This window comes from Dasypus novemcinctus, chromosome 13 (genome assembly GCF_030445035.2).
Source record: "Dasypus novemcinctus isolate mDasNov1 chromosome 13, mDasNov1.1.hap2, whole genome shotgun sequence".
In the NCBI taxonomy this organism is placed as follows: Eukaryota; Metazoa; Chordata; class Mammalia; order Cingulata; family Dasypodidae; genus Dasypus; species Dasypus novemcinctus.
In genome coordinates this window covers 53302561-53330484 of record NC_080685.1, presented here as the reverse complement: position 1 = coordinate 53330484, position 27924 = coordinate 53302561, and the positions used below count along the sequence as shown (strand labels likewise).

The following is a 27924-nucleotide window of genomic DNA, read 5'->3' as shown; positions in this document are numbered from 1 at the left end:
CTTGAGCCACATCTGCTCCCCTATACTTACCTTTTTAAGCCAAACTGTCTTCCACAGCAGCTGCACCATTTTACATTGCCACCAGGAATGAATGAGATGTTCCTACTTTCCCACATCCTTTCCAACACTTGTCATTTTCCGCTTTTTAAAAATAGCAGGCACCCTGAAATGGTATCTCATTATGGTTTTGATTTGCATTCCCTTGATGGCTAATAATATTGTGCATCTTTTTATGTGCTTTCTGGCCATTTGTATATCTTCTTTGAAAAGATGTCTATTCAAGTCTTTCACCCATTTTTTTTTCCATTGGGTTGTCTTTTTGTTAAGTTGAAGGATTTCTTTACATATTCTGGATATTAATCCTTTATCAAATATGTGATTTCCATGTATTTTCTCCAGTTGCTTAAGTTGTCATTTTACTTTCATGAAAAGTTCTTTGAGGCAAAAGTTTTTAATTTTGATGAGGTCCCATTTATCTATTTTTTTCTTTTGTTGCCTGTCTTTAGACATAAAGGCTAAAGAAACACTGCCTAATACCAGGTCATGAAGATGTTTCCCTATGTTTTCTTCTAGGGATTTGATAGTGCTAGTTTTTATATTTAGGTATTTGATTCATAGTTCGGTTGATTTTTGTGTAAGGTGTAATTTGGGGACCTTTTTTTTTTCCAAATGGAGATCCAGTTTATACAGCACTATTTGTTTAAAAGGCTATTCTTTCACAGTTAAGTGGTCTTTGCCCCCTTGTCAAAAATCAGTTGGTCAAAAATGTGATAGTTGATTTCTGACCTCCCAATTCAATTCCATTAATTTATGTCTATACTTGTGCCAGTACCATGCTGTTTTTTATTACTGTGGCATTGTAATGTTTTAAAATCAAGAAGTGCAAATCTTCCAACTTGATTCTTCTTTTTCAGTGTGGCTTTGGCTATTCAGGGCCCCTTAACCTTCCAAATAAATTTGATCAACGGCTTTTCTATTCTGTAAAGGAGGTTATTTGGATTTTGATTGGGATTGCACTGAATCTATAAATTGCTTTCGGTAGGACTGACATCTTGAAGATACATAATCTTTAACACATGAAAATGGAATGTCTTTCCATTTATTTAGGTCTCCTTTAACTTCATGTAGCGATGATTTGTGTACACAAGTATTTCACATCCTTAGATTTATTTCTAGATATTTAATTGTTAGGTGCTATTGTGAATGAAATTTTTTCCTTGATTTCTTCTAATTGTTCATTGCTTGTGTATATAACATTACTAATTTTTAGGTGTTGATCTCATACCCTGCCACTTTGCTGAAATTATTTATTAGCTCTAGAAGCTTTTCTGTAGATTTTGGAGGACTTTTTATTACAATTGCTTTGGCAAGAACTTTCAATACAATGTTGAGTAACTGTGGTTTATCTTGTTCCTGATTTTATGGGGAAAGCTTTCAGTTTTTCACCATTAAGTAGGATGTTACCTGTGGGTTTTTCATATATTCCCTTTATCATGCTGAGAAACTTCCCTTGTATTCCAGATTTTGTCAAATGCTTTTTCTGCATCAGTTGAGATGATTATTCTTTTTCTTCCTTCATTGTGTTAATGTGGTGTAATACATTAATTTTCTTATGTTGAACCAACCTCGCATACCAGATATAAATCCCTCTTGATCATAATATATAATTCCTTTAATATATTGTTGGGTTCACTGTGCTGGTATTTTGTTGAGGGTTTTGCATCTATATTCATAAAAGATATTGGTCTATAGTTTTTGTGTATGTGTGTGGTATCTTTATCTGGCTTAAGTGATATTGGACTCATAGAATGAATTACAGAGATTTTCCTTTCTCTTCGATTTTTTGTAAGAGTTGGAGCAGAACTGGAGTTACCTTCTTGGAATGTTTGGTAGAATTAATTCCCCTGTGAAGCCATCTAATCCTGGGTTTTTCTTTGTTGGGAGGCTTTTGATTACTAGTACTTTGCTTCTTGAGAGCATCTATTTCTTCTACAGCCAATATAGATCCTTTGTGTGTTGCTAAGAATTTGCCAGTTTCATCTAGGTTATCTAATTTATTGGCGTAAATTTATTGGCATTTTTCATAGCATCTTCTTATAGTCCTATTTATTTTAGCAGTCAGTAATAATGTCAACCTTTCCATTTATTATTTTTATTATTTGTATCCCCTCCATTTTTTTCTTTGTGCATCTAACTAAAGATTTGTCAATTTAATTAATCTTTTAAAAAAACCAACTTTTGGTTTTGTTGATTCTATTGGTTTTTGTTTCCTATTTCATTTACTTCCACTCTAATATTGGTTATTTCCTTCCTTCTGCTTACTTTAGGTTTAGCTGGTCTTCTTTTTCTACTTCTTCCAGTTTTGAGAATAGGTCTCTGATCTAAAGTCTTTCTTCTTTTATAATGTAAGCATCGGGAGCTATAATTTCCCTTGCAACATTGCCTTCACTGCATTTCATCATTTTGGTATGCTGTATTTCTTTCAGACAGTTCCTGCCTGTTTAATAGTTGTTTTAGCGGAAGGACTGAGTCCTGGAGCTCCCACTCCATCATCTTCCCACAAACTCTAACATAGCATTTTTCACAAAAGTTGAATTTGAGCTTCTTAACATGGGGCATATACTCTCTAGTTTATCCATGTCCCCACTACTCCTCTTATTTTATATCTAAGCCTTTTCACTCATTTTTGTGCATCTGAGTTAGCCATACTTAATTTAAATAATTCCTTAAAATAGACCAATTAAGGAAAAGTGGAAAAAGTGCTTATTCTTTTTATTTTATGTAAATAAAGCCCAATTTTTGAAAAGGTTTTATCCAAGTGCTGGATTAAATTTCAAGGACTTTTTTTTTGAATTTAGGAAGACTTAACAGATGTTCACTGACTGACTAGGAATAGTTCTATGACTTAAAAGATCAGGGATAAGGGATAAAACTCTACCAGGTTCTAATTATTCCTTGTTATCAAGTCTAGTAAAGATCAGACAAATGAAGTTTGTTTATATGATTCGTGAAAATGTAATGGAGGGTAGGTGGGTCTGGGCAGCTCCAGTGTTTTTGAGCCCAGGAGATTTGGGAGGAGCAGGCGACCTCACTGTAGTAACCACAGTGCTGCCACTACCCCACCCTGCAGGCCCTGGGACTGTCATCACCTCTGGATGTGGGAGTACTTTTAGCCACCATCCCAGAAAATAGACCCACCAGTCTCCCTCAATTACCCCTAGCCATCACACCCCATGCCGCTGTTACTGCCACTATGCAAGGGAAGAACTCCAGATACCTCAAAAGGAAAATTAAAGGAGGGAATACTGATATACATCCATCAGAAAAAGCACTCATTTTCAGTATGAAGTAGAAGCTACCATTCTTGGAGAAATGGGGGACCCAATGTTGGGAGAATGAAATTTATGCTTAAAAAAATCATTCATGTTAAGAGTCTGCTGAATGCCAACAAAGATACAACTTCCCTGGCACAGAAGGTGGTTGAAGAATATAAATTCATTCATCCCTCAAAATTAAATGAGGTAGAACAGCTGTTGTGCTATCTACAGCACTGCTGTGACGCATTGTCAGGAAAAAGAAAAAAAGAAGAATCAAGCAAGCCTAAAGATCTACCTCCATTTAAGGAGAAACTGATGAAGTTGCTAATATCAATGACATGGATGAATACACGGAATCATATGAAGATATTCCTGACAAGGTTCGGGGTTCTGCCTTGATCCTGCTGCTTGCTCGAAATCCTGATAACTTGGGAAGAAAAATTATTGAATACAACTGCCCTTGGCACATTAGCAAGGGTCCTGGAACAGGACTGGCAGCAAAGTGTTGAGTTAGCTACAAATATAATTTACATTTTTTTTTTTTTTTTGCTTTTCCAGCTTTTCTTAATTTTATGGACTTATCACTCATTATACAATTGGAGTTCTGTATATAAATATCATTGATTGTAGTTAAACGACATAAACTTTTGGCAAGAACTTTCTACGAAGAAGAACACTGTTGATGAAGCCCTTGAAAACCAAATCTTAGAAAAGGATCATGAAAAAACTTAAAAAAATATCAGGGGCTTGTAGTCAAACATGAACAGCTTTTACAAGTTGCTTCTGAACCTTGCTGAGGATACTCATACAGAATTGAAGAAGAGGAATAAGAACACAGTGCACATGCTGGTGAAGGCTCTTGATTGGGACAATTTTGAATTGCTTATTCTAGTTGTGTCTTTCTTGAAGAAATTCAGCATTTTTATGGAGAATAAAAATGACAAGGTGGAGATGGTTATTGTTGAAAAACTAGTAAAAATAATACCTTGTGAGCATGAAGATCTGCTGAATATCACTCTCTGACTTTCACAAAACCTACCTTTTGACACTGGACTGAGTATTAAGATTTAAGATGGTTCAAGTTGGACTTCTTCCCAGACTCACTGCACTTCTAGGAAATGAAAACTACAAAAAATTGGATTGTGTGTTACCACATAAACATGGATGACAGCTTTAAATCAATGTTTGCATATACTGACTGTAAACCACAATTAATGAAGATGTTCTTTGAATGTTCAGATGAGTGAATTGACTTGGAACTCATTTCTTTCTGCATTAATCTTACTGCTAACAAGAGGAATGTACAGTTTATCTGTGAAGGAAAGGGGCTGAAAATGCTCATAAAGAAGGTTCTGAAGTTCAAGGATCCAGTACTAATGAAAATGATTACTAATATTTCTCAGCATGAAGGACCAATTAAAAATTTATTAATTGATCATGTTGGGAACCTTGCAGCCCAGATGCCTAATGTTATGAAGAGGAGGAGTTTGTGATAGAATATTTGGGAACACTTACAAATCTAACCATCCCAGACTTCGACTGGGAAGTAGTTCATAAGGAGTACAAGTTGGTTCCGTATCTCAAGGATAAACTAAAACTAGGTGATGCAGAAGATAACCTAGTTTTAGAAGTGGTGATAATGACGGGAGCTGAATCTATGGATGACTCTCATGCTGCACTGCTAGTCAAACTTGGATAATACCTGCACTCATTGAATTGCTAAAGGCACAAAAGGAAGATGATGAATTTGTGTGTCAGATCACTGAAGTCTTTTACCAAATGGTTTTCCATCAAGCCACCAGAGATGTCATAACCAAGGAAAAACAGTCTCCAGCATACCTCATAGATCTGATGCATGATAAAAAAATGAAATCTGAAAGGTTTGGGATAATATTTTAGATATTATAGAGGAACATGATGAGAATGGGCTAAGAAAATTCAGAGTGAAAAGTTTCACAGGCATAACTCTCAGTGGTTGGAAATAGTAGAGAATTTTTAGATGGATGAGAGTAAGCTGTACTTCTATGATGATGATCAAATTGAGCCATACATCCATGAAGGAGACATTCTTCAAAGAGCTGACCTTTTCTACAACTCAGATGGATTAATGCCTCGGAAGGAGCCATAAGTCCAGATTTCTTCAGTGATTATCACCTTCAAAATCGAGATGTAGTTGGACAGCATTCATTTCCTGGCAGCCTTGCAATGGATGTCTTTGGCCAATCAGTTGGAATTCTTGGGTGCCCTGCCACAGCTATGAATTCTGCCCTAATGAACCTTACTACTCTGGTTACAGAGCTTGCTAAAGTAACACTTTTTTTTATGTGTATTCTCTGCTGAGAAGAAATCTGTGTGGGTTAGATTAACTGAATCTTGATCTAATAATGCATGTTGGTACTATTATGGGTCTGTGTTACTTTTTATTTTTCCATGTTGTTAGCTCCAGATTACCTCCAACCCCTTCTACCTTGTATTAATTACAGTTGATGTTGACATTGTTCACTCATCAAACCACATCTTTATGTTGAATAATACTTTCTATGAGATTCAAGAGTAAATATTGAAAAGTTACTGGACTGTATAACAAGCAGAACATTATGTATATTAAGTGATTAATTTCTATTAAAAAGAAACACAAAGTACAAAAATGTAATGGAAAGTTTTCAATACATTTTCCGATAAAATCTAAATTTATCTCTAATTACCAAAGATAATTTTTAAATGGCTTATATTTCTTAGAGGAAAATACACAATTAAAAAAAATGCTGTCAATTTTAAAAAGTCATTTGCAACACTGGGATAAAGAAGGCCTCAAAAAGCCTATTGTATTCTAAGAAAGAAGTAGGCCCAACATCTGCAGGCATACAGGTACTTCAGTTCACTGTACCAGTTGTGGCTATAAGCTTATCATGACCTCTCCTGTCCTTGTCTCTCTCCCCAAGACTAGCAAGGGATTCATAAGGGCTGCTAAGGGTCCCCATCATATTCATGCTCAGCCCGATATACAATGTTTTACTAAATGTCACCAGAATAGTACACAATGATAAATGATAAGGATACCAAGGATCTCTAAAAAGGATGGAATTACTAAATATTAAGAGTTTAGTAAAATCCAATTGAGCTATCAGTTGAGGCAGGACAGGAATCTTCCTTCTCTCTCAGCCTTTTTCTGAGACATGCACATATTCTCCTTTTTCCTTTGGGAGTTAGGTACACAGTGGACTAGCAGGACAGAAGAGGGTCTTTTTGTAATACAGTTCAAAGAAAAGAAATGAGGTAAAGATTCTTAGAAGCAACATTATGCTAAGAGGTATTTATCCTGGCTGAGGAAAATATCTTATTATCTTGTAGTTGATAGATCCTGAAGGCCAGTGCAAGCTGCTTTTTTTTTTTTTACTCTTTTTTTTCTTCCTACTTGGATATGAAACATCCTGTAGGGTAAAACTGGTGAAAATCGATAACTGAAAACCCAGGCCACAAACCTAGAAGAAAAGAGAGGGCCCTAGGACAAAGGACTAAAAGGAGAAAATAAAAGGAAGGAATAATGGGAGATAAGTAAAGAGAGAGAAAGCTTCAGAGAGAGGTTCCTGGAGGATGAATTCTATACAAATTATAACAGGTTAACTTGACTTTGGAGGAAAGAATTGCTCTGTACATCCCTCAAAAGTCACAGGTATATATTTTTTTTTTTTTCAGTACTGGACTGCATCATCAAGCTCCTTAGCTATTAAGGAGATTCTTATTGAACAAGGAATAGTTGGGAAAGTCCCATGTGGTATACTACCACACATAAACCAAAAGCAACTGTACTCAGTTTTTAAAGAAAGTATAAGGCCTGACAAAGCAGTAGATTAATACTTTGAGATAAGTGAACAGGCAAAGTGAATTTTGGCTTACAAGGTGACTAGTTTTTCAAAGCCTGAAAATTTAGTTTGTTGAAGATTGATTCATGGTATCCAAATATGTTTAGCACTATTAACTTCAACTGACAGTTGCTTATTTTAAGCTGTCTATTTTTCAAGTTGATAGCTTACTGATTAGATAAAATGTGAGTTGATTTTATTTAATGGAGAAAAGGGTAGGCACTTAAACTAGAATGTTTATCAGTTCTTCTACATATTTATCTTTCATCCTATTATAAAGAAGCATACGTTAATATTAATAAACGATCTTTTAAATAGATTTGCCAGGTAACAAATTGTGGACACTAAGGATGCACTAATTTTCCTCTCTATTAAGGATTTTTATGGACAAAAAGAATTCTTGCCTATCTGGTGATTAGCATAACCAAGACAACTGGTTAGAAGTCATATGTATCTATTTCATGGAATGTTAGGAGAACAACTACACCATGGCCACTAAATGCCTTAAGTGAAAAACAACTACAAGACTATGTCATAGCCCACACTACAAGCCAATAGGTCTATGAGCCAGTGGACTTTGCAGGAAATTGTTCTACGCAAGTACAGAAAATTTTCTGGCTTTATTTCTCAGCAAAGAAGAACAAAACGGGTTATACTACTAGGACATGGACAACAAGCAAAATGTCAAGTATAATTCTAAACTATAAGAGCTTCTGAAAGCCTTAGTGAGACAACCTGAAAAGTAGGAGGCCATAAGGCCTTATTATGCCTCAGGTCCTGAATAAAAGATAAAAAGGTCAAACCATTGTTTGGTTAAAAAGGCAAAACAATGAATGCTAATGGTAAAGTAACTGAAAAGAACAGCTGGAGTAGATTATTTGGAGCATCAGGAGAAGCAATTTAACCTGAAGAAACCCTGCTAAATCAAACAGAAGGAGTATATTGGTTATGAGGCTGAGAGAGAAATGGGCTGAGGGACTAAATTGATGTCGAGAACTGTTGGGATTTCAACTTTAAAATGAGAGTAGATAATGTGGAGATGAAGAACAAAGATAATTAGAATGTCGACCCATATAAATTAAAACACCACCACACCAATACCACCACCTATTTCTAAATTGGCCAACTTATATGAAGGAAGTGAAAGGTAGCAGTTTGTTTGAAGAAGGTAAGAACAAGTGAGTTAATATATCTTAAGTTTTTAGTATAGTTCAAAGGGGAAATTTTAGGTTATATATATATATATATATATATATATGTTACTAGAATAAACAATTTAAAAAAAAAACAGGACTATACAACACAAATAGTGAACCCTAATGTAAACTATGGAATATAGTTAATAGTACAATTACAACAATATTCTTTTATCAATTGTCACAAAGGTATCACACTAATGCAAGGTGTTATGAATACGGGGTATGTGGGAATTCCACTTTATGAATAATTTTTCTGTAAACCTACAGCTTCCCTAATAAAAAATACATTAAAAAAAAGAATAAGTGAGATAATGTATATAAAGTTTTTTAGTACAGTGTGTGGCCCAGAAATACTCTCCAGAAATGCAGACAGTATCTTCTCCTCAAACTTCTGTCACTTAAAAAATGGGGAGCCTGTACAAGGTCCATTTTTAAACTACTTCCAGGTGATACAATATGATAGCATTCCTTCTCTATGGCACAATCTAAATAATTTAGAATTGAAACAATATTCTTAATAACTGCAATGATCTCCTTTAGAAAGCATTTATTAGAAGATGCTTTCATAATCCATTTTCCAGACAATAGGGAGCACTTAAACATTTCACACAGCTGGCAGATAATCATAAAAATGATTTATATAGGCCAAATTTATAAGGTGCTTTTATTCAAAACCCTACCTTTAAAAAGTATACCATGAAAATGACTAGAACACTACTATCAAATTCATTCCTGAGGACCATAACTTTCAAGATTCTATCTGTTAGAAGTTTGCAATAATTAACAAGCTGCAGCTCAGTTTCCCCTGATATGCCCTGCAGAAAGGCTAACCCCATCCCCCATAAGCCTACTGTTCAAGGGCATGGCACTTCCCCACAGGTTAAATAAAGAAACCACATAGAGACCGGAGTCAAGGGAAATGGAAACCTTCCTACCCACATATCGGAGGGAGATAAAATTCCTACAGAACAAAGAAACATCTGCTCCTGCAGCATTCCAAGAAACCATAACTCCCTAACCCACTATCTTCTAGTCACTATCAGGAAAAGATTACACCTCTAGGGCTTCCTATTGGCCCCTGCACTTCACTCAGACCCTCAACCCCCTCCCACCAACTATCATTCCCCTGCCTAGGAAAGTTCTGTATAAATTCAGGTTCCTCCCTTCCAAGGGGGGTCTGAAGTCTGTTCTTCAGACTACCTCCATTGGGAGAGCGTCTCAATACATCTTTCTTTTTTTTTTTTTTTTTTTTTTTTAATTTTTTTATTTTTTATTGACTTTGTAATAATATTACATTAAAAATATATATGTGAGGTCCCATTCAACCCCACCCCCCCACCCCCCCTCTCCCCCCCCCAACAACACTCGTTCCCATCATCATGACACATCCATTGGATTTGGTAAGTACATCTTTGGGCACCTCTGCACCTCATATACATTGGTTCACATCATGGCCCATACTCTCCTCTATTCCATCATGTAGGCCCTGTGAGGATTTACAATGTCCGGTGATTACCTCTGAAGCACCATCCAGGGCAGCTCCATGTCCCGAAGACGCCTCCACCTCTCATCTCTTCCTGCCTTTCCCCATACCCTTTGTCCATTATGTCCACTTTTCCCAATCCAATGCCACCTCTTCTATGTGGACACTGGATTGGTTGTGTCCATTGCACCTTTATGTCAAGAGGAGGCTCAGATTCCACCTGGATGCTGGATGCAATCCTCCCATTTTCAGTTGTAATCACTCTAGGCTCCATGGTGTGGTGGTTGTCCTTCTTCACCTCCATCTTAGCTGAGTGTGGTAAGTCCAATAAATCAGATTGTAGGTGCTGGAGTCTGTTGAGGCTCAGGATCTGGCTATCACATTGTCAGTCCAGAGATTCAAATCCCCTAAATATATCTTAAACCCCAACATTAACTGCACCTCCAGCACATTAGCATGAAAGTCTTATGAAGGGAGATCCCATCTGAGTCCAGATTCATCACACATAAACACCATTTCCAAAGAGGGGCCATCTGCCCTGGTAATTAACCCCATCGGCCATGACCATAACTCCCATGGGTCTCTTTAGCCCTCAAAGGAACCAATATCTGGGGGTTGTATCTGCTTTATCTGTCTCTCTGACTCTGCTCAGTTGTGCATGAGGGCAAACCTTCTGCCAGCCTCCAGACTCTTTTTTAGAAACTCGTAGCCATATAAACTCATTAGGAGTGACATGGTTTGATATGAGTTTTATCAACATAGTTCTTGATGTTATGGAGAATAATGGAATGGAAGGGACAGGAAGACAAGCAGGAAGACCAGTTCAGAGATTACTGAACAGGAGATGATGCTGACTCAGAGACAGAAGTAGAAGATACAAGAGCTAATCTGGAGGCAAGCGGACTTGGCCCAATGGATAGGGCATCCATCTACCACATGGGAGGTCCACGGTCCAAATCCCGGGCCTCCTTGACCTGTGTGGAGCTGGCCCATGTGCAGTCCTGATGCACGCAAGGAGTGCCCCGCCATGCAGGGGTGTCCCCTGCACAGGGGAGCCCCACGCACAAGGAGTGCATAAGGAGAGCCGCCCAAGTGCAGCCTGATCAAGAATGGCACCACATGCACAGAGAGCGGACACAACAAGATGATGCAACAAAAAGAAACACAGATTCCTGGTGCCACTGATGAGGATGGAAATGGTCACAGAAGAACACACAGTGAATGGACAGAGAGCAGACAACTGGGGGGAAGGGAGAAGGGGAGAGAAATAAATAAAAAATAAATCTTAAAAAAAAAAGCTAATTTGGAAATAGAGTGGATAAAACTGTGAGTACAATATTTTCCAAAAGTGTTCAATTAAAAATGACTCAGACACTTATACATGTGTAGCAAGCATATACACATGCATGCAAAAGATAAACACTGAACTGTGTATAATGCTTCTTTTGAGGGATGCAAAAGAGGGGGATATGCTCAGGAACAGTGGTAATATAAAACTTGCAATCTCATTAGTATTATTTTATTTTTTAAATTTATTGAAGTATCACTCACACATAAACAGACATGAACAATAAGTGTATAGTAATAGCTATGAATTCACAAAACAAACATACATAGCATCGTACAGGACTCTCATAACTCATCCTACCACCAATACCTTGTATTGTTGTTAAAAATTTTAAACTAATGATTAAAGAGCATTGTCAAAATATTACTACTAACCAAATTATTTTCCCCCAAATCACCCTATTATTATTATCATCTTTATATCATTTACATATGAACAAACATAAACAATAAGTGTATAGTAAAAGTTACAGATTTACAAAGCAAACATGCGTAACATTATACAGGGATCTCATACATCAACCCTACACCAACACCTTGCATTGTCATGAGATGTTTGTTACAGATTATGAAAGAATATTGTCAAAATCTTATACTAATTACAGTACTTTACGTATTTGGCGTATTTTTCTCCCAACCCACCCTATTATTATTTTTTAAATATATTTTTTATGACAGAAGTTGTAAACTAATGAAACAATCATGCACATGTGCGGAATTCCCAAACAACACCTCTCCATTAACAAACCATGCTGTGGTGGACCATTTGTTACAGATAAAATAATATCATCAGATTGTCACCACATCCATACTGTACATTTGACACACATTCTCCATACTGCCCTACTATCAAAACAGTACATCTTTGGCATAGATACGAGCATATTACATTATTACTGCTAACCACAGTCCAGAGGTCACTCCAGCTGTATTTTTCTCATGCTTCTCCACATTCCCAACACCCTGCAGTAGTAATGTACATTTGCTCTAGCTCACGAAGGACACTCCTGCATTTGTACCATCATCCACAACTCTCATCCACCTCTTGGTTTACTGAGCTATTCAGTTCCTACATTATTCTCCAGTATTCTGTCAATTGGCATTTATATCCCTAGACTACGATTTTCAGCCACATCCCCATTTATTAACTGGCTGTTACTCACTGTTTGTTACCATCCACTGTACACATTTCCACACTTTTACATTGAAGCTAATTAAAACTTCTACATATATTAAACATCAGTAGTTCATCTCAGTCCTTGTCTTATCTCCTTAAAGAATTTACCACTTACCACCAGAGGGCTTGATGATATTTTCCTATAATTTATTCTAGAAGTTCTTTGGTTCTTGCTTTTGTATTTAGGTTTTTGATCCATTTTGAGTTAATTTTTGGATAAGGTATGAGATAGGGGTCCTCCTTCCTTCTTTTGGCTATGGATACCCAGTTCTCTCAGCACCATTTGTTGAATGGACTGTTCTGCCTGAGCTGTGTGGACTTGACAGGCTAGTAAAAAATCATTTGACCATACATGTGTGGGTCTGTTTCTGAACCATTAATTTGGTTCCATTGGTCTATGTGTCTATGTTAAATGCCAGTACCATGCTATTTTTACCACAATAGATCGCTAATAAAAAGTCTGGAGATCAGAGTTTACTTTTCCTTTTTAAGATGCTTCTGGCTATTCAGGACCCCTTACCCTTTCAAATAAATTTGATAATTGTGCTTTCAATTAAAAAAAACGCTACTGTAATTTTTATCAGGATTGCAATGAATTTGTATATCAGATTCAACACAATTGATGTCTTTATGATATTTAGTCTTCTAATGCATGAGTGTGGAATGTTCTTCCAGTTATTTAGGTCTTTTTTGGTTTCTTTTAACATTGAGTTGAAGTTTTCTGAATATAAGTACTTTACATCTTTGATTAAGTTTATTCCTTTTTGAGTTTTATCTGTCATATTTTATTTTCCCCATTTTTTTGACACTTTGATTATGTTTATTGATATAATCTTCATTTCTAGACTCTCTTCCAGGTCTTTCTCTCCTGTCTTTTCTTTTCAGACTCTAGCACACCCTTTAGTATTTCCTGAAAATCTGGTCTCTTGGTTAGAAATTTTCTAGTTTCTGTTTATCTGTGAATATTTCTAATTCTGCCTTCATTTTTGAAACAATCTTGCCAGATACAAGATTCTTGGCTGGAAGTTTTTCTTTTGTAGTATCTTAAATATATCACACACTGTCTTCTTGCCTCCATGGTTTCTGGTGAGAAATCAGCACTTAATCTTATGGGTATCCCTTACATAACTGTTATGCATTGCTTTTCTCTTGCTGTTCGCAAAATTCTGTTTGTCTTTGGTATTTGACATTCTGATTAGTATGTGTCTTGGAGTTGGTCTATTCAGATTTTTTTCAGATGGGAGTATGTTGTGCTTCTTGGACATGGATATCTATGTCCTCCAATAGGGTTGGGAAATTTTCTACCATTATTTCTTCAAATATTCCTTTTGCCCCTTTTCCTTTCTCTTCTCTTTCTGGGACACCAATAACAAATATGTTTGCAAGTCTTTTGCTGTCTTTAAGTTCACTGAGATCTTGTTCAAATTTTTCCATTCTTTTCATCATCAGTTCTTTTGTATGTTCACTTTCAGAGGCCATTTCTTCAAGCTCACCAATCCTTTCTTCTGCCTCCTTCAAATCTGCTATTATATGATTTCAATGTGTTTTTAAAATAAATAAAAATATTTATTTATTTATTTCTCTCCCCTCCCTCCCCCACCCCAGTTGTCTGTTCTCTGTGTCTATTTGCTGCATCTTCTTTGTCTGCTTCTGTTGTTGTCAGTGGCAAAGGAATCTGTGTTTCTTTTTGTTGCATCATCTTGTGTCAGCTCTCCGTGTGTGCAGGACCATTCCTGGGCAGGCTGCGCTTTCTTTCACACTGGGTGGCTCTCCTTATGGGGCACACTTCTTGCACGTGGGGCTCTTCTACGCGGGGGACACAACTGCATGGCAGGGCACTCCTTGCACACATCAGCACTGCGCATGGGCCAGCTTCACACGGGTCAAGGAGGCTCTGGGTTTGAACTGTGGACCTCCCATGTGGTAGACGGAGACCCTAACCACTGGGCCAAGTCCACCACCCTCCAATGTGTTTTTAATTTCATTTATTGTACCCTTCACTCCCACAAGATCTGCTATTTTTCTATGCATGCTTTCATACATAGAATTCTTCTTTGTGCTCATCCAGTGTCTTTTTAATATCCTTACTCTTTAGCCATCTCATTGAATTTATTAAGGAGATTTGTTTGGACATCTATAAGTAGTTGTCTCAACTTCTTCATGTCATCTGGAGGCTTATCTTGTTCCTTAAACTGGGCCATATCTTCCTGTTTCTTGGTGTGAACTGTAATTTTTTTGTTGGTGTCTTCACATCTGGCTGACTAGAGTGTTTATTCTGGGTGCAGTCTTTCTCTTTAGGTAAGGGCTTCCTACCCTTTCTCCCTTGCTGATTGTGCAATAGGAGCCAAGGATGTAGCTGGTGCTGTAAGCTGTGGAGGCTCAAGCTACCCTCTTTGCTCCAGGGACTGATGAAGCTTCTCCCAACTTTCTCCTTTGCCAGGGTAGGACAGAGTTACAGCTGTCTGGAATAATCCAAGTTGTGCAGGCTTAGACTATAGTTGTCCAGAGAGACTGATCAGCTTCACGTCCCTTTCTGCCTGGGGCAGGGAGGGAGCTGCAGGTGTGGGCAGCAATCTAGGCAGTGCGGGTCCAAGATGACTACAGTTGTCCTGGGAGACTTCCAATTATTCAGTCTGTGCCAGTCAAAGGTATCTGCAGTTACCTGGATAGGCTGGTGCAGGGCCCACCCATCTCCTCCCTGCCAGAGATGGGGCTGAAGCCTCAGCTAGGGCTGCAGGCTGATCTAGGTGAAAGACACCAGTTACTTTCAGGCTGGGGGTAGAGTCAAAATGGCAGCTACAGGCCTCTTTCCAATTTGGACAGATTTACACCCTAGCTGTTCCTAGGGTTATACCTTAGCCAGCCAAGTCTATTAATCAGGAGCCAAAATTAGTGGCCAACTGTATCCTCCTCCCCTGTTTTTGTGAAATAGAACTTCCAGTTCCAGCCACAGCATAGCTCCTGGGGTTCCTTGCATTGCCAAAGTAGGACAATCACCGGCCTGTGCAGTGTGGCCAGTAATTTCCCAGAGAGGCTGGCACAGGTACCTGTAGCTTTCTCCCTTCAAGAGGTAGGGGTGGGCTTAGGCCAGACCTACAGTCTGATCTGGATGGCAAGAAGCCAGTCCCTACCAGCACAGTGATGTTCAGTCTGTCCTGCTTCCCCTCATGTCAGGTGCAGATTTAAGATGGCAGCTACCAGCCTCTTTCTGACTTGGACAGGCTCAAACTTTAGCTGTTCTCAGGGTTATATTTTAGCCCACTGAATTTACTCATCAATAGCTGAAGTTCATGCCCAACCGTTTCTTCCTTCCCCATTTTTGGGAAATGGAGCTTTCAATTCCAGCCACAGGACAGCTCCCGAGGCAGTTTAGTTTGTGCCTCCAGTGGAGGATTGGCACTGGCCTCCGTGGCGTGGAGTACTCTCCTTATGAATCTTCTCTTCAGGTAGCCAGTCTCCTCCTTCCATTCCTTCAAGGATGTGGCAGGATGTTCTTCTGGTTGCCCAAAAAAGGTGCTTCAGCTAGCTCCACATAGTTCTGGATGTTTACTAACTGCCTTGTAGCAGGAGTTGACTCTAGGAGCTCTTTGCTTAGTTGCCATCTTGCTGGTTGTCCCAATATTATTTTATGTTTTTAACCAGAGAGGTAGATGTAGAGGAATTCATTATATGCAACAGTTTTTTTTTTATCTGTTTTAAATATTTAATCATAAACGTAAAAGAATGTGTTTATTTAATTCAATCTACAACTAGACTATGAGCTTTTCTTCTACAAAAAATTCAATAAAGTAACTAGTTAGTAAAAAAAAAAATTGTAACTAACTTTTAGTTCTTGTTCTGATGTTGAGAACTTAACATACAACAACTAAATATTGTTATTGAACAGGTCCAAGATACATAAAGTGTTTACAAGTCTTCAAAATAAAATGGGTCCAATTTTATTGAAGCAAAAAAATCACTTCTATTTTAAGCAAAAAATATTGTGCCTTTATTTTGAAGTATAGGTTTGACATGCTTACACATGCTCACCTCATAATTACTACACTCTCCATATTTTGTTTTAAGTTCCTAATACTGACCTCAAAGGTTCCCAAGGGTATCAAAACCTGCTTCTGGAACAAACAATGCAGAGAAAACACCATCCTAGCATTGCCATAATAAAGCAGGAGTTCAATAACTGTTTTTTGAATAAATGAATGAACAAATATTACTCTGAAAGTCATAGGAAACACAGACAATGATTCTGCCATTTCAACAAAGAAAAATTGCCCAAGATTTCTGCCTTCCTTTGTAATGGCAAAATTAATAAAAGCACAAGAAAAGACTATAAGACAATTGATATAAGAACCACAAAGATCCTTTTACATGGAAAATAAGCTGGAACTTATAAACGGGATTTTAGAGTTTTTCTAATCTTAATATTTCTGCTGATAAATAAACTTTTAAAAGTAGCATATAAAATTTTTATTAGTTAGTCAAAAAACATTTTTCCTACTCTTGTGGCCAAATATTGAAAAACATTTATATTTATATTAGAGGTCTTATTCCTATATCAGCTGATTCTTATGAGTTCTAAATTCAACATATTATCATTTAAGGAGGGAAAAGGGGCAAAAAGCGAGAATATTATACAATTAATCTACTCTTCAGATAACAGCTCCAGAAAATTGCTTGAAAAAGAGGATTATATCTTGAAGCATTTAATCAGGCAATATAGTATTGTTGTTTTTCTCCCATCATCCTAAAAACAAAGGAGAAGTAGGAAATGACACTCTAATTTGAAGGTTCAATGATTTTCTTAAATTTCATGAAATATCAATTTATTGTATAAAGGCGAATATTTGCTACTCTAAAAATTGAACTATCTGATAAGACTCAACTTCAAACACCAGCTGTCCATTATCCTGTCAAGGCTAAAAGAAAACTGGAGTTTTCCTTCTATCTTTTGAAAGAAGATGGAGGGAAAGAAAAAATACTTTTGGAGAACTACTTGAATCATTACTGAAAAAGGAAATAGAATTAAGCTTCAATTAAGGTCACTGGCTAAAATTTTGCTTCTAGCAAAGCATCTTAACTCCCTAGGTGGGGGTTGGGGATGGGGTGGGAGATCGTTAGGAAGCTAATAAAAAACCAACAGCTAGTTAACCTTTTCTTAAGAATCTGGAGGTAAGCTAGAAGAGAAGTAATGAAAGTACTGTACAAGTGGATAAAGCTGAATGGAGGTTAGTATTACTACAAATCAATTATTTACTATGTAGCAAGCACAATACTAAGCACTTTATATCCATAACCTTATTTAATCCTTACAATAAACCTGGAGATAGGTATTGTTAGTGTTATCTTACAGATAAACTGAGGTGTAAATAGATCAAGAAATGTGAAAAGGTAAATCAAGAAAGATTGACCAAAAAGCCCAATCTTAACTCCAATGTTATACTATCTCTCTGCTGCTTCTTCACAAATGGAATATTTTGATGGATTTTCCTCATTGGGGTAATTTTTCTCATATAAGCACAAAAGTGATTCAGCTCGTAGGTCTACTCTGCACTTCTGCAGGCAACTTTAGAGATAAGTGAATGACTTCCATTCCCAAATGAGTTTCATTTTATTACACATTCATAGACTCTAATCTCATCCAGGACTTGCCATTTAAAAACAAAACAAAAACAAAAGCAAAACTAGATCACAAGGAAGACCATCACTGAATAAAACATAAAAGATACTCTTCACAACTACTTTGGAAAGCTGTTTGGCATTAAGAACATATGCATGCTCTAACCAATTCCATTCCTAATTATGTACCCACAGAAGTGAATACCTATGTTCACCAAAAGACAAGTTCAAGAATGTTCACAGCAGCACTATTCTTAACAGCACCAAACTGGGAGCCACATAAATGACCAATAACAATAGAATGGAAGAATAGATTAATTACAGTATATTCACAAAGTGGAACCAACCAACCATGTTGAGGTACAATGATATGGTTCAATCTCATAACCATAATGCTGAATGAAGAAAGCTAGAAACAAGAGAGTGCATATTACATGATTCTATTTACATGAAGTTCAAAAACAAGCAAAACTAATCTATAATACTAAAAGTCAGCATAGTGGCTAACCCTGGGAGAGGTAGTGCTGAAAAGGGGCAGGGCTGGACAAACCTTCTGGAATGCATATAAGATTCTGCTATTTTTTTTTTTAAATCAGGGTGCTAGTTATATAAGTATGTTCATTTTGTGAGAAATCATGAAACTGTATACTAATTTGCAAGCATTTTCCTTTATTCTGGTATATTTCAATAAAAAGTTCTACAAACAGCAATGGTCTAGTCCTGGTGGGTGAAGAGCATAACATTTACACCATAATTCTTAAAACATTCTCTTTTCTCTCCATTACAGAGAGTGACAGACAAAAAAAAAAAAAGATTTGTTCTTTTTTAAAAAATTGATTTTCATTTCGATTACTGGCTAAATAATAATCTACACTAGTTCCATTTACCTCATTATCAGAAAATGTATTTTTTAACTCTAGTTTCAAATCCTGTTGCCATCCGTCCTTAATCAAAGAAAGGACTTAACCCAAAACATTTTAAATAGAATTATTAACTTAGAATGTGCTTCAGACTACAATGTCAAATCAACTAAAATTCTTCCCATTTCTACTAAATTGACTTCATATTCTTGGCCTCAGGAAGAATAAAGAAATCCTTCAAAAGCATATAACTTAGTGTTTTAATTTCCTGGCTGCTAAAACAAATACCATGCAATGAGTTGGTGTAAACAACTGGAATTTACTGGCTCACAGTTTGAGGCTAGGAGCAGTCCAAAACCAAGGTATCATCAAGGGGATGTTTTTTCCCCAGAAGACTGGCATTCTGGGACTGGCTGCTGGTGTTACTTGGTCATTGGCATTTTTGTCACATGGCAATGCACACGGCAGCCTCTCCTGGTTTCCCTTCTCTTCTGGGTTCCCTTGACTTCTAGCTTCCGGCTGCTCCCTGTGTCTTTCTCTTTCTCTGTGGCTTTCCCTATAAGGCCTTCCGTAATAGAATTAAGACCCATCCTAATTCAGTTGGGCACACCTTTTCTGAAGAAACCTCATCAAAAGGTTCTATTTACAATGGGTTCACATCCACAGGAATGGATTAAGAACATGTTTTTGGGGGGTACATAGCTCCAAACCACCACACTTAGGAAAATGTAACATGATGATACACTTTCTAAGAGTAAAGTCTCAAAATCAAGGCCTTTCTTTTTCACTTTGCAATAGGATCTCTGAGTAAAATATTTTACAGATCAATACATTTTTTTGTCAGAATGGTGAGTTTTGAAAAATCAGTACTTCCATTTGAGAGGTTCCTAACTTTGCTTTTGAAACTAAACATTCATTCATAACCATCAAAATTTGATTTGTTTTCTTAAAAAGAAAATATGACAAAAGCAAACATCTAAGTTGTTACCATTTTCTTCTCTTAGAATATTTTATCACATATGAAAGAATAGCTTTTAACATAAATATTTTATTAACTACAAGAAGGAAAAGGGCAAAGAGCAATAAACACAGACAGGCAGGAAGTAAAGGTTTATTCAAAAATTTCCTTTGCAAAATAATCTTTTGACAAAGATGAGTTAGTGGAAAAAACAAGTATCCTGAAGCATTCAATAATGTTTCGAATAAGTTTATTTTGAAAAGTTACTTTACTCTACTAAGGGATGTCATCATTTATTTTCCTGGATACCTTGATGCTGTAATTAGTCCATTCCATGTTTTAGAAAGCTACACAACTTCCTTAAACAGCTATATAGTACAGGTTTTAAGGGAGGGAAAATATCTAAGATGCTCTTACTAGTTTTAACAAATATTATAATTTTTAAAAATACTATGCATCATGGTTGACAACTGATAAAAAGGCTTATGAATTTACCTTTCTTTTCACTATCATATATGTTGCTAAACTTCTTAGAAACTGCTAGTAGAAATTCAAGTATCTACAAGATGCAATTTCCTAAGAAACTGTAAGTCCAGGTTCCAGAAGACCCATAGATGGCAATCTGATGCCAGTTGTGCTACCATAAAAGCAGACAATTTTAGAAAAGTCACCATTCCAAAGAACTAAAGGACAGTATTACTTCTACCAGAAGTGCCTGAGAAATCCCATTTAACTGGTACGATTAAGCATATTAATTTTATTCCCTTTTCTATTATGAACACTATGGAACCAATCTGATATGAAATTAGATCATCTCCTTCAGCACAAAAATCTGAAGCAATGATAATAAATATTTTCAAGATCCTATTAAGTATAAAGCAAAAACTGTTAAAATGTCATACCCCCATTTTCCTATTTTTTAATAAAATACCATGAAATATTCTACTCAGTTCCATATGTAATAAGGCCTATGAATTTTTATTTATAAAAACTAAATTCTATTATTAGCTCTTTTAAGATTATAGAATTAAAGATATGAATTCGGATTTTAGGTATTGCACTAAAATAGGGGAGTCAAATTGTTCATCATGCTAATTTGGATAATTAAGTAAATAGATACTGCAGTACAAATGCCTAAATTTGCTTTCTGTAGATTGTGATCACACCACTGTGACTCTGAATAACGTTTTAGCTAATTTTACATTCTTCCTTCATAATAAATTTAGAAAGGCATTTTAGAAACTAATTTGTAAGCAAAACAAATAGGAGAATGAATATGGTAATCAAATTCTTTAGCTGTTATATATTCAGGATTTAGGAACCTATTCTGTGACCCTCAGCAGGTTACCCAAACTCTTCTTTGCCAAAGTATACTTACAAATGGTTAAAATCCTACACATTTATAAAATGTTCTGGAACTCCAAGTACTGTGAAATGGCAACTATAGCCTTTGAAGAGTGAAATCCTAGCTAGGTATTCTTGTATATAAAATGGTTGCTGCTATAGTAGGTGAGAAATAACGCTGTTATGCTTTATATTGCTTATATATTTTAATCTTTGTTTTCAGAAAGTTATTTTTATACTTAAAGTTCAAATTCTTATGTTAATTAAAATAGTTAGACTTTTAAAAAGAGAAAATGTTATGTAAAAAAAAGTCTATCATAATTCAAAACTGCCTACATAATATTAGACCTATAATCACATACAAAAGCTTGTATTTTAGAATACTACAGCATTTTTTGTAAGTTAAGACATATAAACTTATACTCACATTAAAAAACATAACTTTTATCTAAAAATTTCCCTTTCTCTGCTAAGAGTGTCAAACATTTTGGCAGGCAATATAAGATGCATCTATATGTAATATTACTCAGTTCTTTAAAAGAACAAAATAAATAAATGTAGTAAATTAAGGAATTAAACAGCATAAAATAAAGAAGTACATGCACCTAAGGGATTTTGAAAGTAATTTTTGAAATATTCTACTATTGAAAATACAATGATAGACAATAAAATATATATAATCTAAATATAAAATATATCTGCTTTATTTTATCACTTCTCTCATCATCTGGGCAAGAACCTCAAACATCATATACAGAGAGATATCTTATGAACTGAGGATTTAATTAATGTAAAAACCTCATCTTCATGTTTGGAGTCTAACTGAATTAATATTAAAAAAACACATGATTCTAGATTCATTTATTTAACTTTAAAGATCCTTTGCATGGGTAATATATTATTACACAGTTATAGGCTTACTATGAATTTAATTATACAAATTTAACCAATTCACTTTACTTTGAAGGAATTATGTTTGCCTTTATACTCTTACAAATAATAAAACTTGTAATTAAAAGTCTTTACTAAAAATTCAAATAAAACTTTTTGGTCAGTGAGTATTTATGGCTTAATGTCACAGGAAAAAAGAAAATGAAGAAAACCGTAATCATTTTAAATAGGAAGTGTTTTCTATTTTGGCTTAAGTATGAAAGATGGGAGTCACTCTACCTCACAAAGCAGCAGGTCAATGATATGGAAGACCATGCAGAGTGGGAACTTGGCAGTAAAAAGAGTGAGAAACCACTGGGATGCATACATATGAGCTTCCAGGTTCAGATCACAAAAATGGCTGTGCAGGTCTGGTAACTGCTCCTAAAAGTCAAAGGAGAAACGTTAGGGAGAGGAACACTGAAGAAGTTTTTTTCCAATCACAGTTATAACATATGATAAGCTATGATTTCTCTTTTACTCTATTCCAGCTTTGTTGCATTGTATATAACCACATAGAAATGATAACAAGAGATAGGAACTAGGGATACAACAGATAATTGAGGAAAATAACGACTGGGTTGTCATGAAAAAAAAATTAAAATCATCTCTTGCTCACTTGATTGTTGTTGTTTCTTGGGAAATACTTGCTCTGACAGAACACCATAGCCATTCAGGGCTCAACTCCTAACGGGTTGGGAAGAAAATATATCTTCTGTTTTGAAACCATCTAATACCAACAACATCTGTGTTCTATGATATCATCTTAATATACTTATTTTTGGGATACTTGGAAAACCCCACAATGTAACTTTTAAAAACATATCTTTGACATATTAAAAAGTTACAAAAATTAAGCAAGTGTATATTATATGAAATGAGATGTCTCCTAGAAATGCCTTTATGTTGGCTTCATCTTTTTTCCCAAGTTAAACAGCAAATAGTTCTTCAAAAGCATGACATTTTCCCCCTTTATTTCTTCTTCATTCTTAGTGTCTTCTATCTCCATGCAGTCACTTTTCCCAATAAATCTGCGCCTTGACTACAGATTCTCAGTCCTCCACTCCTCTGTCCTTCTGGGCTTTCAGTATCCTACAGGCTTCACTTTTCCTTTTTAGACAACAATGGAGAACCTGACGGGACAAGTCAATGAACTCCCACTTTTATTCCCACATCCCACTAATCTTCCTCAATCATCTGACTAATATGGAATCAATCTGTCCATATATCATGTCACCTTTCCTTTGGGTTCCCAACATTCTTGAATAAAACATTCTGCATAGAACCACTGCAAATATAAGATTTTCAACCTCGGCAGGAACTTCAAAGCTACTCAATAATCCCTCTTTTGTCAGCCCTATTCAATAATTTTGCCCTTGCTCACAATCTTTTTAATTGTGGTATATTTGATACATATCAAGGATCTATTTTCTCATCCACATATCTACATACATAAATGTGTAAATACATATATAAAGTATGAAGCACAACAATACCATTTGATATCAAGAAATTAAAAGGAAAAATTTTTAAATATGTGCCGACATTGCTGGTATTTTTGGTGTTTTTTAATTCTATCTTTTCTGTCTTTTCCAAGATGGACCTACATCTGGTAGTGGTGGCTAATTAATATGGAGAGAGTTCTTAGGTATTTTCAAATTTTATTCAGTAAATATCTTCATTCCTCTACAAATTACACTTGGCAATCTCCTCACTGAAATAACTAACCACACCCTCACTTCAAAGTGTATTAGGGAAGCGGACTTGGTCCAATGGATAGGGTGTCCTCCTACCACATGCGAGGTCTGTGGTTCAAATCCCGGGCCTCCTTGACCCATGTGGAGCTGGCCCATGCGCAGTGTTGATGTGCGCAAGGAGTGCCATGCCACGTAGGGGTGTTCCCTGCATAGGGGAGCCCCACGTGCAAGTAGTGCACCCCGTAAAGACAGCGGCCCAGCGTGAAATAAAGTGCAGCCTGCCCAAGAATGGCGCCACACACACGGAGAGCTGACATAACAAGATAACGCAACAAAAAGAACACAGATTCCCAGTGCCACTGATAGGGATAGAAGCAGTCACAGAAGAACTCACAGCGAATGGACACAGAGAGCAGACAACTGGGGGGAGAAGAGAGAAATAAATAAATAAAATCTTTTTTAGAAAAAAAAACAAAGTGTATTAAAACTGAATATTCAAAACAAGAGACTAACAAAATAGGTAAACTGCTAAATAAAAACATTAAATATGAAGACCAATATAGATATTTGTCAGAAATAAAATTCATTTACATTTTCTGTAGTATTCATTAAATTTCTATAACACATTATTGCTTATCAACTCTACTGAACTTTTGATACAACTTGGCAGACGCCTGAGTGATAGAAATTCCTAGTTTTTATTTACCTGCATTAATCTCTCCAACTGATAGAATTTGCAATGAAGATCTTCAAAATTGTTTTTGTAGAGGTCTCGCAAACCATAGTCATACATGATTTTCACCAAAACACAGAATGCTTGTTCCTCTGGCATCTATAGGAAAACATATACATAGAGACTTGACTTAATGGTGTTTGGCCAGAATGTCAGAAAAGTTAGTTTATGTTATTAGACCTCAGTATAAATGGTTGAGGGCCTCTAGTGAATTAAGTCCTTCAGAGTCAGCCTTCTGTAGAATGACACAGGTAAACTCTGTGTTCAAAGCTTCCAGCCTCCTCCTGCCCTTTTTACATAACTTCTTAACTCTTAAAAATTCTCATGCATCCTAATGGTGTTTCTTTATGCAAATAAATGAAATTACATTTATTTTATTTCTCCCCTTTCCCACATAAAAGATAGTATTCCATATACATTGTGACATATCTTGCTTTTTTCCCTTAACAACATAAGTTGGAAATAATTCCATCTTAGTATACTGCTATCTCTTTATTTTTTAAATAGTTATACAGTATTACATTATGTGAGTAGATCATAGTTTATTTAATCAGTTTCTTATTAATGGATACTTGGGTTGCTTCTAATCTTTTACCATCAATACCTAAAACAAACAACCTTGTAAATGCATCTTGTGTACATATGTAAGGGTAGAGATAGGACACATTCCTGAAAGAGGGATTGCTGGGTTTAAGCCATTGTAGATATAAGGTAGATATACATTTTGATAGATGGTGCTATACTGTCCTCAAGAATTCTTCTTGATGCTGTTACTTTTCTTTCTATAAAAAATAGTTTTTAGGAAAGAGTCCTGTGAGTTTCAATTATTAAGATTTAAATCACCAATAAAATCTCATATATTAACCCTCCTGGTCTAATTTTTAAATAAATTAGAAATGAAGCCTAAAGTCAAAAGGGACAAATCTCTAAACCATGGAATCAATAAACTGAAAGAATCTGGAGATAGAGGTACATCCACTTTTCTAGAAATTATACCAAACAGACTAAAAAAGCTATTGTCCTTACTCAAAGAAAAAAGATATATCTATTATGTAAAAATCTACTTTAAAAGTCACTTCTTTAAAAGGCTGATGTTAGCTGAATATTTGTTAGACTAACTGCATGCCTGAACAACTGCATTAAGTATAATTATATTCATATTTCCACTTAGAAATATAATTATTTAAGTTCCTATATAAGTCGGCTACTTTTTATCTTCTACTTATAATACATCAAATACCTAAATTAGTTCAATAAATTCTCCTAAAGCTGAACAATTACATTTAACTGTTCTCATGTTGATTCTGGAAATATTTGCTTATTTTGTGTTTTATCTATGACTTGTTTTTTATCCATAAGCCTATTCAAAGTCTTACGACTTTGATCCAGTTGTTCAACTCAGCAAATATTCTTAAGCCTCTGCTCAATTAATTTAGAATATAAATACACTGTATTCATTACTCCTTTAGCAATTCTATCATTGAAGCCTCAAGTGCTACTTACTTGCACATACGTGGTCAACAATACTTCTCTTACTCTCTTCATTTCCCTCCCAGATCTCTACTCAAATGTTTGTATGAAAGAGCTGAATGTAAAATAACTATAGTTGGCCCTAGGAAAACTCATTTACTTAGAGCTTCTCTCTTTCTAAGTGAAGGATTAGTTGAATATTTTACCATCTGGTAAAGAGGATAAACCTTTATTTCCTTGAATGTGGTAAAACCATTATAGGAAGTAAAAGCTTTAAATAATTTTCAGCATTCATACATCCAGTGACTGATCAGAGAAGCTGCAAAGCACTGTGCTAGGTCCTGCGGATATAGAGGTAATGGTGGGGTACTTTCTAAAGGAGCCTCCCATCTGTTAGGCAAGCAGATGAGTAACAAGTAACTCTACTTCGATCTGATAAGGGCACTGAAGTCCTGGGATAGGAGAGGCTAACTGGTGAGGAGATAGACAAAACTAATCCTAGGGTACAAGCATAGAAACAGAGATAATGCTAATGAGGTGAATGAAGCAGTTTGATACGGTTATGAATTCCAAAAATAGATACTGGATTATGTTTGTAATCTGGTCTGTACCTGGGTATGATTAAGTTATGATTAGGGCTTTGATTGGGCCATGTCATTAGGGTGGGTGGGGATTTGCAGATAAAAGGCATGGCAAAGGACAGAGTTGAGGGTTTCTGATGTTGGACTTTGATGCTGAAGCTGGAGCTGCAGGAAGTAAGCTCACAGAGGAAAGAGAAGACAGCTCACGGAAGAAGTAAACCCTAGGAAGAAAGGAACCTTGAACGCAAAGAGGAGCAAGACCCCAGAAGGGAGGAACCCAGGAAGCCTGAACCCTCATAGCCTTCGGCAGCCATCTTGCTCCAAATAGACTTTGGTGAGGGAAGTACCTTATGCTTTATGGCCTGGCAACTGTAAGCTCCTACCCCAAATAAATACCCTTTATAAAAAAACAACCCATTTCTGGTATTTTGCATCAGCACCCCTTTGGCTGACTAATACAGTGAGTACAGGCCAAATCAGGATCAATTACTCAGGAGAATGACAAATGGACCCAAATTTCTGTTTTCTTTTTGGGTATGAAGCTGAAATACTGTCTTTTCTTATTCACTCACATAGCCATACACACACACACACAAAATTTATTTAGCAAATGTTCCTCAAATACAAAATCATTTAAAAGCCTGAGCCTGATTCCTAAAAAAATAAAAACTTAGGAATATTAATTGACAATCCTAGACCATAACCTCTACCTTTTAAAAAGATATCTATATTACGGGGGATGGGCAGTCGTAGGATTAGTATTCTTTATGTCTAACTTCAGTAATAAGGCCAAGTTTGAATTTTCAGTTAGTTTATATGTCACATGAAAATAGTAGATTAAACCTATAAAATGCCAGTCCAGCTGGGGTAGAATCAATACTATCTACAAAGACTAAGGTCAGATATAATAAGCTCTTATGAGATCTCATATTATCTCATCATAAAACTGACTAAAATGAACCCCCATGAAGAAAGGAAAAGGCTACAAACAAGATGAGCAAGAAAGTAATGGGAAATGTGTATAATCCTTTGGAAAGGGTAAATATAGCCTTCTCTTTCTAATTCAAAGACTAAATATGATCTATTTAGTGTATTCAATTACCTTTCCTTGATATTTCTCTTTCTTCAATTAATGCGTTCATTATCAGTAGCATCAACCAGGGCGAGCATACAAAAAAACTAGCAAAACTGTCAAAGGTTTTAAAAATAAAAAAGTATGGGAAGATGTATAAAATAAGGCCAAAAACAAATATTGTTGATATTTACAACACTGAAAAAAAGGAAATTTATAAATTGAGATATTTTTGAAGGATAAGACTGCCGTTTTTTTTAAGATGCAGAAGGTCCTTGGG

The 27924-nt window shown here is 35.9% G+C and overlaps 1 protein-coding gene and 1 pseudogene across 2 annotated transcripts in view; one reads left to right on the top strand and one right to left on the bottom strand.

Moving 5' to 3' along the window:
* RABGAP1L (RAB GTPase activating protein 1 like) overlaps positions 1 to 27924 on the bottom strand; it is an 808684-nt gene that overhangs the window by 270286 nt on the left and 510474 nt on the right. For both annotated transcript variants that reach the window (XM_058310154.1, XM_071207578.1), the window contains exons 17-18: positions 24495 to 24620; positions 22332 to 22475 (exon numbers count right to left, since the gene is read on the bottom strand). In XM_058310154.1, coding sequence (XP_058166137.1) covers positions 22332 to 22475; positions 24495 to 24620 — 270 coding nt within the window. The remainder of the gene's footprint in view (positions 1 to 22331; positions 22476 to 24494; positions 24621 to 27924) is intronic.
* On the top strand, positions 3254 to 5623 carry LOC139436344 (kinesin-associated protein 3 pseudogene; annotated as a pseudogene).